Source organism: Eleutherodactylus coqui, chromosome 6 (assembly GCF_035609145.1).
Source record: "Eleutherodactylus coqui strain aEleCoq1 chromosome 6, aEleCoq1.hap1, whole genome shotgun sequence".
Classification (NCBI taxonomy): Eukaryota; Metazoa; Chordata; class Amphibia; order Anura; family Eleutherodactylidae; genus Eleutherodactylus; species Eleutherodactylus coqui.
The window spans coordinates 60,245,784-60,259,560 of record NC_089842.1 but is presented as its reverse complement, the minus strand read 5'-3'; the positions used below and the strand labels follow the sequence as shown (position 1 = coordinate 60,259,560).

At 43.1% G+C, this 13,777-nt stretch overlaps 1 protein-coding gene across 1 annotated transcript in view; it reads right to left on the bottom strand.

The window, feature by feature from the left end:
* The window catches only part of TTLL10 (tubulin tyrosine ligase like 10), an 83,370-nt gene that overhangs the window by 43,308 nt on the left and 26,285 nt on the right, over positions 1-13,777 (bottom strand). Inside the window, exon 3 of the mRNA XM_066606902.1 lies at positions 10,034-10,190. Within this exon, the coding sequence (XP_066462999.1) occupies positions 10,034-10,190 (157 nt within the window). The remainder of the gene's footprint in view (positions 1-10,033; positions 10,191-13,777) is intronic.

Sequence of the window (13,777 nt, the reverse complement as noted above, 5' to 3'; positions counted from 1 at the left end):
CACAGCATGTACTTAACCCTGAGAAGTCTAATTGTGACTCAGCTTGTTCCTTTTTTCACTTAGACTATACTGAAACATTGTTAAAGGTCTATTAGGGAATGTTGAGTTGATAGAAAGGATCTGGTTAAAGCATGGTAAGTGTGTCGCTCTATTCTGGAGACATGGGCAGACCACTTGATAATGTCATGCCTAGAAGAGCTGGCCTACTATTGCCCTGTGATCAGTTGACACCCTCTGCCCATGGTGTATTATCATATAGTGTACAAAAGTCCATTTCAAACAAAGCTCTCCTCCGCTCCCTCTACAATGACAGAGTGGCCAAGTCCCTCAGACAATGGCTGCACTAAGCCCTGCTTTCCCTGCCTGTACAGCGGTATTACCTGAAGGCAAATACAGAATATGGCTTCAACTTTAGCAGTCGCCTTTCTTGGGTACTAACAGTGCTTCCCAGTACTTTTTTGCCCCCAGGATTTACAATAGAGTCGAGGAGTGTAACAAGCAGATGTTGTAATAAATATAGTTGTGAAGCACACATCAACGTAGTATAAAACATTAATACGAAACTAGAGACCCACCATTAGGTGACAATGGCAAAGGGTGATGGTAACTGGATGATGAATAAAATGAAACTTGCAGTGGAGACTGGAATAGTGCAAATCTGAAATAACCAGAGAAATGCTGACTCTTAAACTGCTTCTCCCTACATTTCTCCCCAATCCCTCCCAGAATCTGTGCCTCAATGCCAGACACCACTGTACCTAAGCAACCCCAATTTGTCCCCACAGATGACCCTGTCTAAAACATTATTCCTGAGAACATGTGGGGACTAATAGGACCCAGGCTCGGAACAAATGCTGGAATGACCCAAGGCAGACAGAAACAGACAAGGAAAGATTAGACAAACCACAAACTAAGAGAACACAGACTGGACTAGAAAACCAAGGAGCAAGACACATTGGCTTGACAGACTAGACAAGACTAGACTACAACAAGGTGCTTGGAACTAGAACAAGGAATACTGGATAGAACACATGTTGTTACAACTATCAACCACACCACACTGCAGCAACCAAAAGTATTTTTTAGAGAGGCTAACCAGTCAGACACTCCTCTCTGTAATGAGGCTGAGCAGTGTGGTCTACTGATACCCTCTAATGGGTCATAGCAATTGCCCCAACAACGGTTTAGAGAGCAGGAGATAATGATGCAGCAGGATCTCTCCTACTAATTGTAACAGTCTGCACTTCTGAACACTTCTGTATTACAGATTTGCTCTCTGTACAAAGCAAGTTTCTTTTTGTAACAATAGTGAATAACTTTTCTCTATAGAACAGGAAGTATCAGGCAAGTATTAAGCTTAGCGGCCAGAGTGAAAACTGCTGATTTTTTTAATATACATAATGATATGAAAAAATTTTAAAAAGTCACCAAAAATTGTTTTATGTTTAACATAAAAACTTGATTTACGCTGTAGGTCATTTTCCGATGACACATTCCCTTGATATAAGGGCCTGATTAATAGTCTGTTGACGTGGTCTGTCATATGTAGATATGTATTTAGATGGTCAATTCAACATATAGCATGCATATCCTAGTGATTATTACACAAACCATCTCAGTGACTGATTCAGGCATTCGTGTGGTACCCTGCCATATGCGTAGTGGATCCATGAAGGTCAATTGTCACCCTAGGGCTGTTACATATCAGAAGATATCCTCTGAACATAAGATGTTCAATAAGTGTTGAGTTCACTAAAAACTGAACAGAATTTTAAAAAAAATCGGCAAGCCAGTCTAGTAAGCAAATTATCACAAAGGCGCACAATGAAAGCGGCTATCCGATCATGTATGCTTATTTGCTGAGATAACACCCACACATAATAAGGAAGTCTGTGTGAGTCACTATTCTGCCTAACAATGTCTGTCAAGACATAGAAACATTCATGTTTTTTGGCCAAAACTGGGAAGTGGTCCAAAAAAAGGGGAGTATAAAAGTTTTAATTATAATTCCTCTAGCCTGTAAGGTCCACAAGGGCAGTGCCTGAAATTGATAGTCATGAAAAACATGACAGACAGGAGACCGTGGGACAACTTTCTTGTAACTTTTACTAACAAGAATTGACAGCAACATAAACAGGTCAACACTGGGCTTGTTTCAACCCTCATGAGGGATAGTCTTTTAATAACTGTAAGGCCAAGCTTACATGGGCGGACCGGATTCTGCATGCGGGATGCCCGCATTAGATTCTGGCTGTGGGCCTGGCCGACAACCCTGCACACCTCAATTTTCTGTATTGCGTATGACTGCGGCGGCTCACTGTCGGTCATGCGCAGTCCAGTTTTTTTTCTTTCAGTGTTTTGTATTTTCTGTGCCGTCACTAAGCAAAAACGTGGGTACCCACAGTCCATGCTAATTGCGTATGGGCTGCAGGTCAGACGGCCTCTGTTGAATTTAATGGAGGCCATCCGAGGAGAGCTCTTTGCAAAATAGAGCATGCTGTGATTTTTCTTCTCTTCGTGCAACTCGTATCCGTGATTGTGAACAAAAAAGCAAACGTACATGCTTTTCAATGCCTGTGTTTTGCCATGGATCCAACGAGTGGACGCTGATCGCAGGTTCCGCAATTGGAATCCGCATTTGTATGAGCCCGGCCTAATACTTTGCCACTTTAATATAGTCTTAGTACAAAGTTCCATGCAAGACAATGACCTTTTTCTTTAGCAGGAGAATCATGTAAAGTGTACCAAGACAAGATGAGCTAGGAGTGATCCAATTACCCAGGAGGATTGGCTGATTGCTGGAGTCATCGTGGGCATGCGTCTTGCCTTTGGGATAGAAGGTGTACGAGAGAGAGAGCCAAGACAGTGTGGGTATGAAACAGTTTAAAGGTGAAATATATTTGGACTGTAACTGGGACTGGGGGATGCGGGTCTGAGCCAGTGGAGATAAAGTGGGTCACCAACCAGACACCATAAACTAGTGACCGCTGAAGTGAACCACCTGAAGTATAACTAAACTTCTTTAAATCTAAACTGCTTTGATCGGTGGGGGTTCTAGTGCTAACATCCCACCAAATACTAAAATTAACAGGCAGAAGCACTCATCTGTGCCCATTTGACTCTTTTTGTTACGGGCTCCGTAGAGCTGCTTGCCCACTCATTCTAGTAATCGGTGGGGGCCTCAGCATCCGGACCCCCACCTATCAAAACATCTGACATGTCAGGCATTTTTTAAAAGTTTAGTTATACTTCAAGATGTTTACACAGGTTGTACAGTCCAGTTGGCTTCTTGGTGTCGGCCTCAATAAAGTTTTTTTCTCTTCAGCTATGCCTAGCTTCTAGTGTCTAGCTGGTGGCCCACTTCGTCCCCATTGTCTTAGACCCTCCAGTTCCAGTCCCAGTCCAAATATATTTGACCTCTAAACTGTCTCACACCTATAATGCCTTGACTCTCTCTCTCTTGTACCTGCTATCCCAAAGGCAAGATGCATGCCCACGATGACTCCAGCAATCAGCAAACCCTCCTGGGTAATTGGATCACTCCTAGCTCGTCTCATCTTGCAACTGCACACTGCCTTATGAATTCAACACTTGCAACAACGCGACACACGTTATGGCGTGCAACTACCCCTCTATATAAAGCAGACTAGGCACAAACATGCAGCATGTTCAAGCCATTGCACTTATGCCACCATCTTATTCTTCACCAATGTGCCCTATCGCTCCATTACTCCCTAGCACCATATTGGTTAGGACATGGTCTAACTAAGCCACTTGACAGCCATTGCACTTATTACTACTAGGACAGGCCCCATTCGCACAACCTATGCAATAAACATTTTAGAGTTTTCATGCAAAGTAAAAGCATAAATAAAACTTCATCAGACCTTCTCAACCGATGGGGGGTTCATCACTCTCATACAAGCCTCCACTGGAAATAACCTACACCCAACAAGTGCATCAAATTTGTGAGCAGGTCCTTGGGTCTACTACTGCTCTTTTAGTGAGAACTGATGTACTAATGTCCTTGTTCTACAAGCAGAGGGCGTCCTACATTCACTTACAGTTTTTGTTTGTCCTTTGTCATTTTATTGCATGTCTTACTGTTGGGAGACTTTGACACAAAGACAGTTACCTAATAAAGTGTGTTTGTTGCAAATGTGATTCAAGTTAAGCAAATATGACATGTCAAATGAATATGTGGACAGATCTATTATATTTAGAGAATAGAACTGTCCACAGCAATCTGTCATACAGGTTACTAAAACAATGAATTCTGATGCTCATTTGTGGGTCCTAGTGCTCAAGAATTCACACAAAAAGTATTTTTTGTTAGTCCCAAAACTAATAGAGCAAAAAATGAAATCTAAAACATATCATTTTCGATCATAATATATAAAATGATCACAGGCTGAAAGTATAAAACATATCAGTATTAGACATGTAGATAAGAGTGAGCTACAATAAAGGAAATACTAGGCATGTGATAGCATGAGGTCCTCCAATGGGGCCAGCCTTAGGGATCCAGGAGGACCTGTGCAGTTCCCACAGGGTGCATCAGCTTCACTTGCTCAAGGGGCGCTACAGGTGGCCCATTACCTGAGACTTGCAACCATCAAAAATCGTAATAGGAATTGAGAAGCAGCATTGATTGGTTATTGTAAAGCACTATTATAATAAGGCACTGCATGGTTATTTATACACTGCAGCACTGTATGCTATATGGTTGGACTTCAACAAAAGTTACCGTACAGGTCAGCAGAAAACATTATGCAAGCCCTTGACCTACAACCATGAAAATAGCAAATGAACATACTGTACATGCAATAGACGTCAATGCACCTCCTTCGTCCTACTCACATTTGAGTGTAGGCAGTCACTGTATATGGTGTACATAGGCTATTGTCAATCAACAGTGAGGAAAGCAGCAAGAGGTAGCACCAATCTTTTTTTCAATTGTTTTCCCATTAAAAAAAACTAAAAAATACAAGTAAAAAATGTGTGACCAAAAAAATAGACACCACAAAAAACAATTTTGAAAAACATGTGTGTAATATGGTAAAAGCCCAACACATCTGCAAGAAAAGAAAAGTATGTGTGAAGGAAGCCTAAGGCTACATCCACACTGGATTAGTTTCAGTTTTTAGTGCAGATTCTGCTGTAAAATCTGCCCAATATGAGGAATGCTACGGAAATCCGCATAGTAGTTCATACAGTGTGAATTTCTCTGTCTGCGGACATTGAAATCTGCGTTGCAGAAAAAAAATTGACATGTCAGTGCTCAGCATGGAAGCCACATTGGGCACTACATGGGGATTGGTCACATGAACTGAGGCTAAATCCGCTTATAGATCTCCATGGCAAATCCATGTTGGAAAAATCCAATGTGGATCTGATGGTTCCAAAGGCCATGTGAACAAGGCCTTGGGGGGTTTTACACATAAGGACATAAGACTCCACGCAACCTTTTGATGTTCTCCACAAGGAGAAATAGTGCCCCCCCCTCAAGACCCGCATCTATGGTCTCTCACCCAGCCAACCACCCCAGAACCCTAATTGGCACTGATGAGGGGCAAGAGTCTTGAAACCGTTGTTTGCACATGGGTATCTTTTTTGTTATTATTGTACCTTGACGCCACTAGGAAGTCTTGCTGGAGACAACAGTGACAGCCCGGTGGCGCCCTCTGTACTTCATTGGCTGCAGAGATGGCTTCCCTGCAGGTCCTGGCAGGGCAGTGTATTTCTCCCGCCCCTCCTCGCTGGTGGTGTCACTGTAGCAGGTCGTCGTGGCAGGCCAGTTGAAATACTTGGGACCCTGCTCCCGGCCCACAGTTGTCCTCCCGGTGGTGGTGTCAGTCTCCCAGGCCGGATTTAAGCTCCCCACTGCTGCTGTACAAAGCTACCCGCTGTAAGGTTTATTACCCGTGTCTACCTCTCTCCCATATGGCGGCAGAGGCGGCAGGACGTCCAGTGTATGGTGAGGCAACGGCGGCAGGAGAGTGGAGTCCGGCGTTTCCCCACTGCTGCTGCTGTTACCCACTGTCCATCTCCCTTCTGTCCAGAGCAGCGGCAGCAGGACGTCCGCTGCATGGTAAGGCAGCAGCGGCAGCAGGATAGTATGGCCCAGCGCTTCCCCACTGCTGCTGCTGCTCTACACACAGTGGTGCTAGAACCTTACAGAACTCAGCCTATCGGGAGCTAGGGGTGTGACAGGGGCGTTCCTGCATCCAAGCTCTGGCAAACCCCTAGCTTCCGGTGGCGTCAAGACTCAATAAAACCATCTTTTTCTTCTGGCGAAGATTCTAGTTTGGCATACATCCCTAGTAGAGATGAGCGAGCATACTCGATAAGGCAAACTACTCGAGCGAGTAGTGCCTTATTCGAGTACCTGCCCGCTCGTCTTTAAAGATTCGGCTGCCGGTGCGGGTGACAGGTGAGTTACAGCGGTGAGCAGGGGGGAGCGGGGGATGGGGAGAGGGGGAGAGAGGGATCTCCCCTCCGTTCCTCCCCACTCTCCCCCGCCGCTCCCCGTCCCCTGCCGGCACCCGAATCTTTAGAGACGAGCGGGCAGGTACTCGAATAAGGCACTACTCGCTCGAGTAGTTTGCCTTATCGAGTATGCTCGCTCATCTCTAATCCCTAGTCATATCATAAAGCCTGTTAAAAGGTCGGACAATGACATATACGGGGTAATTCATGAAGGAACAGATTTGGGCATGTACCACAAACAAACTACAAAGACAGCTACACAATTCTTACATCACTAAGGAAGAAGAAGGCTCAAAGTTTATTATGACGTACCAATAAATTCCATTTTCTGCCACATTGCAGCGCAGGGTGTCTCATTCAAACTTTTATGATCTCTGAGGTGTGAGAGAGACTGATACTTTTCTGTCTCCATATGCATCCAAGTTTAACAAATATTCTGTGCCATTTTTAAATTTGCTCGTGATAAGGCGACTATTTTTGACATTGACGCCAGAATTCACTTGCACAATGGATTCGCACTTAGCAAACTCAGGCCTATTTCACACAGGCAACAGCAATATCGCCGCAAGAAAATTGCAGTGTTATCAAAAGCTGTGTTTTGTGTGATATCGCTGCGTTTTGTCGCAGCGATATCACAATTTTGTGGCGCTACAAAGTCACATGACTTTGTAGTGCTCGTTTGCCATCATTTTTGAGGGGGCTTGAAATATAAGCCCTATCTGTAAAATAAGGCCTAACTGCATTAAAAGAAAACAAAAAAACAATACATTACCTTACAGGGACTGTCCGCTCCACTGCACTTCTCTTCCGACATTTCCGCGGCACTTGTTTGCAGTCTTCAGCCACCACTTCCTGGTCAGGGGGTTCAAAAATCCTGCCTCCAGGAAGCACTGCTCTGATTGGTTCTCGAGTGCTATGGCTCATCCAAACACTGCAGTGCTCGATGAACGAATCACAGCCATTCAATGCGATGGCTGTGAATGGTTCATCGAGCGCTGCAGTGATTGGCCGAGCAGCCAAGCCCGGGTGCCAATCAGAGCTAGTGCTTTCTGGAGGCGGGATTTATGAACCCCCTAACCAGGAATTGGCAATTAAAGACTGCAAACAAGTGTGCTGGAGCTTTGGAAGGAGAAGTGCGGCAGAACAAGCGGACAGCATCTGTTAGGTAATATATATATTTTTTTGGTTTTTTTTATGCAGCTAGGGCTTATTTTAGGGACAAAACTGTAGGACTTCCTACTGTAAAATTTGCATCACACCACACAAAAACGCGATTTCATGCGATGCAACATAAAGGAAGGCTCCATAGGGAAGCAGGGGCTACAAAACATCGCAAATCGTGGCTATATAAAGCATGCCGCGATTTTCTGTTCTCTTAATGTAGCAACCTACAAAACATTGCTAATGTAAAGGAATCTACTGGAAACCATGGGCTTCACATACAAGCGATTTGTAGCACTGTTGCATCGCAAGAAGATCGCCCGTGTGAAAGTAGCCTCAAGCATACAAAGTGATTTCTCCTGTGGTGTCGCCATTTTCCTAAAACTATGAACAACAAGAAGCAGCGCTGCCATGTGGCAGAAAATGGAACTTACAGCTATGTCATAAAAAACATTGAACCTTCCTCTTTTCAGTGACGTGTTTATTGTGTACCTGTTTTTGGAGTTTGTAATGTAACCTCCAAATCTGCTCCTTCTTTTTGAATAACCCTCTATGTTATAAACCTTCCAGCAGATGGCACTGTGGAGGCATTTTTATACCTTTCCATTTGCATACCTTTTCCCAGAGAGCACTTCATGGCTTTTAAGCCTCCCTTTGACCTCGTTGCACTCTCCACAAGAGAAACAGTAACACCCCCTCAGACCCCAACTGAATATTAATCAAAAGCTGTTCCTAGCAGGCACTTCTACAAAAATCTACCTTTATACTGTATTGACCCTCAGCGACCTACTGTATCATTATTGTTCTTTAACAACCCTTTTAATGTCAATTGTTCGGTATGTTGAAAGGTCACCCCTCACTTCCATTTACAGAGCATTAACGCCAGGCATTTTGGATGAAACATACTAATTTTAGGCACAGCTGAGAATAGTCATGTTGTAGAAGAATTTGCAGCATGTGGTAGGAATAATGACTCACTATATTGTCCTTACAGACCGACACTGGCTCAGACACATGTAAAAAAGGATTTGGTAATGTAGCTGCTTCGCCATATGTCACTTGTCTACAGATGCTTACTTTCCATAGGTGCCATCAAGTAGAGGTCCTTACATTATATATAGGTGTACATTGAATGGCATGTACAGTACATGAGCATTGTTTTATTATCCCTCCTTTCTGTTGCCTGCGTGTCACAATAGTTCAATCTGTTATGTCTTTCTGGCATTCTATTCATGATCCAGCAGGATTAGGTAGAACACTGCAGATAGGGACATGCCGCAGTGGATATAATTGGAGAGGGAAAAAAGTTACTAGTGCTTTATATTAAAAGCTGTGGACACCTTTGTGGGCTTATTTCTCTCCAAATCCATGCATTTTTACGAAAAAATGATATTTGGAATGAAATACTGTTAAAAGTTTTCATCAGTTTACTTTCTAGGTTTGCAGCGTATTATAGTAATAGCCGGAGGACTGATGATCTTGTACAACCCGTCAGTCCGGCTACCAATTAATACCACCCCTACGGTGATCACATACCTCCATCCAGAGACCAAACAACACCTTTACCTTTGCATCACTATTGCTATTTTCTGCTACAGATGTATCTGCTCAAATACCGGGAGCTCCACATCACTGACTAAGGGCCCATTCACACGGACAAGTTTTATCAGCCAGGTTTGTAACTGAGTAAACTCGGGCCCATTAAAAATCAATGGGACAATGTAGACAAACGATTTTGTTTTTTCATGGACTGATGGTCTGTGTAAAAAAAAAACAATTGCAATTATGGACATGTAATGTATACTGCCCCCTGCTGCTCAGACAGCACATGGACATGCGTCTGTGTGTGGTCAAATAGGAATTGCACCTGAGAAACTCAAGTGTAACTCTCACTGAATGTGGCCTAATTAGGGATGAACGAGTATACTCGCTAAGGCACTACTCGCTCGAGTAATGTGCCTTAGCCGAGTATCTCCCTGCTCGTCCCTAAAGATTCGGGGGCCGCCGCAGCTGACAGGTGAGTTGCGGCAGGGAGCGGGGCAGAGAGGGCTGGAGAGAGGGAGAGAGAGATCTCCCCTCCATTCCTCCGCGCTCTCCCCCGCAGCTCCCCGCCCCGCGGCGGCACCCGAATCTTTCGGGACGGGCGTGGAGATACTCGGCTAAGGCACATTACTCGAGCGAGTAGTGCCTTAGTGAGTATACTCACTCATCCCTAGGCCTAATACCTCCATCAAGTGACCCATTAATATCATACAGTGAATTAATACCACCATGCAGAGACACAATAATACCTCTTACCTTTGAATGCCTATGGCTATTCCTCAGCTACAAGCATATTTTTTCAGACACTATGAATAAATGGAAGTCATAGTAAGTTACTTACATTTGTGCCCCATTGCTGCCACCAATGTAAAAGAAAGGCCCCGATCCCCGTGGCTCTTCCGGCTTCTTGTCCGCGATGTGGGGTGGCTTCTGCTGAACTGTGGATGTTTCCATCTTCGATGCCTTTAAGGGTTCTGTATCAGTCATCTCTACTCCAGCTGTTTAGGGTAAGACAAGTGATAAGGTAAATGCCAAGTTGTGTAAGTGATTCATCTATTGAGAGAACAAAAAGTCTACTGTAGAGTTATGTAGCAACCGCCATATCTATCTGTGCCAGCTTGTTAATACACATTTAACCATTCACTCTCAGACCTGAAGCGTATGTCAACAGCGGACAAACACTGACTATGGTTGAAGCAATGAGAACAATGGTAACATCCAAGATAAAATGCAAGAACTCTGATGTTACCGTGGGAAAAGGATGGTATGCCGAATTACACTATATGCGGGAGGGAGAAGGGGGGGGGGGTGGAGGTTTGATGAGAAATGTATGCAAAATGTTGCCATTATTGCATAGAGTCATAGAATGGTAGAGTTGGAAGGGACCTCCACAGTCATCGGGTCCAACCCCCTGCTCAGTGCAGGATTCACTAAATCATCCCAGACAGATATTTGTCCAGCCTCTGTTTGAACAATTCCATTGAAAGAGAACTCACCACCTCCCGTGGCAACCTGTTCTACTCATTGATCGATTGCTCTAAAGTGTGTTCTTTTATAGGCCTACTGGCCAATTTTTAGGATAGTAACACTAGTTTGTCCTTTTTTACATTACAAAAAGAAGCATGCCAGAGAAAAATGTGGAGTTCTCCATCACTGAACTGCGAGGCATCATGAAGTTCCTGTTTGTGCGGAATAAAACTTCCGCAGTGCAGGATGGAAGCAGTGGGTGACCAGTGCCCGTAATACTTAGCTGTGAAGTAATGGTGTGCCATCTTTCAGCGGGGTGATTTTTCCACCTGAGAGCTGGGAGACCCATCACAATGTCAACACTTTAAATTGTTGAACGTGTTGTTAGAAGATAAGCGAATCTCACTGAGATTAACATTATTTTGATACACCCAGGTTTAGCCAATATAAAAAAAGGATAAAAATATGTAATACTAATTAAAACTTCCCTGGTCGGGTAAAGAAGTGGAGGGTTTAGTTTCAAGTGGACTTGGATAGCTGCAGCGGCCCCTATAGTAATCATGCCCCCTTTCAGTGTCTTCATTAGAAATCATGGCCCTCAAGTAGTTATAGTGGCCTGCAGCAGTCGTAGTGGTTCCCAGTGGTCCCAGTAGCAAAGTATGTTTGGCTGAAAGAAAACAATGTCCATCTAGTTCAGCCTGTTTCAAGTAATAGTGGTCCCAGTAGTAAGAAGTGGCCCACAGTAGTCCCAGTAATAATAGTGGCCCCAAGTGGTTCCAGTAGTAATAGTGGTCCCTAGTGGTAACGGTGCCCCCAGTCGTAATAGTGCCATTAGTAGTAACAGCAGTGCATCTTTGAGTCAGAAATATACGGTAATATCTGAGAAACTGCAGATATTCACAGGTCATGTTTGGAGTATAATTCATGAACAATTGCTTTCTGCCAAGTAGGTGCCAAAATGTTTGACTGCTGACCAAAAACACACAAGTGAACCCTTCTAAGGTGATTTTGAAGAATTTTGAGGAATCTCGTGCTAATTTTTTGGAATGACTGGTGACTGTTGATGAAACTTGGTTACAACACTATGATTCATTTGAATAGTATTGTCACTTGCTGGGCAAATTAAAGGCCACACTTAAAGAGAAAAGATGTGGAAAGTAGCAAAAAGGTGTGCTTCTTCACTACAAGAGAGGAAAGAAGATGAAGACGAAGAAGCACAAAGAGAACATACAAGCTCCATACAGATGTTGACCATAATCAGATGTGAACTTAGAATCTGAATGCTACAAAGGAACAGTGCTAGTCATGGAGCCAACAAGCTTCTTACTTCTTCCTCCTTCTGCTGCTTCTTCTCCGGAGAAGAAAAAGAAAAATATGAAGGAGAAGATCTTATTCTTCTTTGTTGCCATCTTATCTTTCCCCTCCTCCTTCTACTTTTTTTTCTCCTTTTCATTATTCTCATTATTCTTCACTTACTTCTTCTTCTCCCTCTCTTTAGGAGGAAGAGGAAGAAGGAGAAGAAGGAAGAGCAAGCATCGTGGCCCAGTCATTAACACTGGGGTTAGTTAGAGCTGGGGTTCTAAGTTCAATTCTGCATGGACTTCTTTCTTTGAGTTTATCTTCTCCTGTAAGGCCAAGCATGGTGACTCAGTGGTTAGCACTGTTGCCTTGCAGCACTGAAGTGAAATGCTCAAAACTGACCAAGGACGACATCTGCGTGGACTTTTTATGTTCTCTTTGTGTTTATTCTTGCTGTTTTTCTTCTCCTCCTCTGGCATAGGGCAGACAAGTGTGGTAGCAGTGCTAACAAAGCAACAGTGCTAACAACTAAGACACACATCCACGCCCACGAGGCGGTGAAGCCACTTTTTATTCCCTATTATATTAATGTAAGTTGGAATCAGCTGTTCCGATTCACGATTATTTTTTTAAATTCGGGTGTGGAACTTCGGACCTGAACATTACAATAATTGCTCAACACTAATTAATGCCACCATAAAGTGCTGAAACACCCCCATACAGTGACTAAATATTACTGCCATGCCATGCCAAAATAATATCTCTATACAGTAGATGAATAGTATTGCTACATAGTGACTAAATCTTAGCATCATACCATTTCAGAATAATAACTTTATACAGTAACTAGCTGATATACCCGGCTTCGCCCGAGTTAATTTGGTACTGGTGTTTATGTGGTGTTCACATGGAAAATGAAGATACTGTAGAGATACTGAGGAAAAAGATATGTTCACCATTTTGCATAGTTCTCTGCGTTACCCAGAAAACACCACGTGGAGGTAACCATGCGACGTTTCCTTTATATAAAATGACATCAGGAAGTGAGAGAATTAGATTACATACATAAAATTTGGACACTAATTCTTTTGCGCTAGAATTGAATAATCGAGTTGGGACCCATTAACTTTTCATATTTATGACACAATCAATGCTTGTGCCAAATTTCATGTTTCTATGACATTGGGAAGTGAGAGATTTAGATTATGTACCTAAAATTTGGACGCTAATTCTTTTGCGCATAGAATTGAATAATAGAGTTGGGACCCATTAGCTTTTCCTATTTATGACATAATCAATGCTCGTGCCAAATTTCCCGTTTCTATGATACCGGAAAGTGAGAAAATTACATTCCGCACGTAAAATTTGGACGCTAATTCTTTTGTGCATAGAATTGAATAATGGAGTTGGGACCCATTAGCTTTTCCTATTTATGACATAATCAATGCTCGTGCCAAATTTCCCGTTTCTATGACACCGGAAAGTGAGAAAATTATATTCCGCACGTAAAATTTGGACGCTAATTATTTTGCGCATAGAATTGAATAATCGAGTTGGGACCCATTAGCTTTTCCTATCTATGACATAATCAATGTTCGTGCCAAATTTCCCGTTTCTATGACACCGGAAAGTGAAGAAATTACATTCTGCACGTAAAATTTGGACGCTAATTCTTTTGCGCATAGAATTGAATAATGGAGTTGGGACCCATTAACTTTTCCTATTTATGACATAATCAATGCTTGTGCCAAATTTCCCGTTTCTATGACACCGAAAAGTGAGAAAATTACATGCCGCACGTAAAATTTCGCTGCCAATT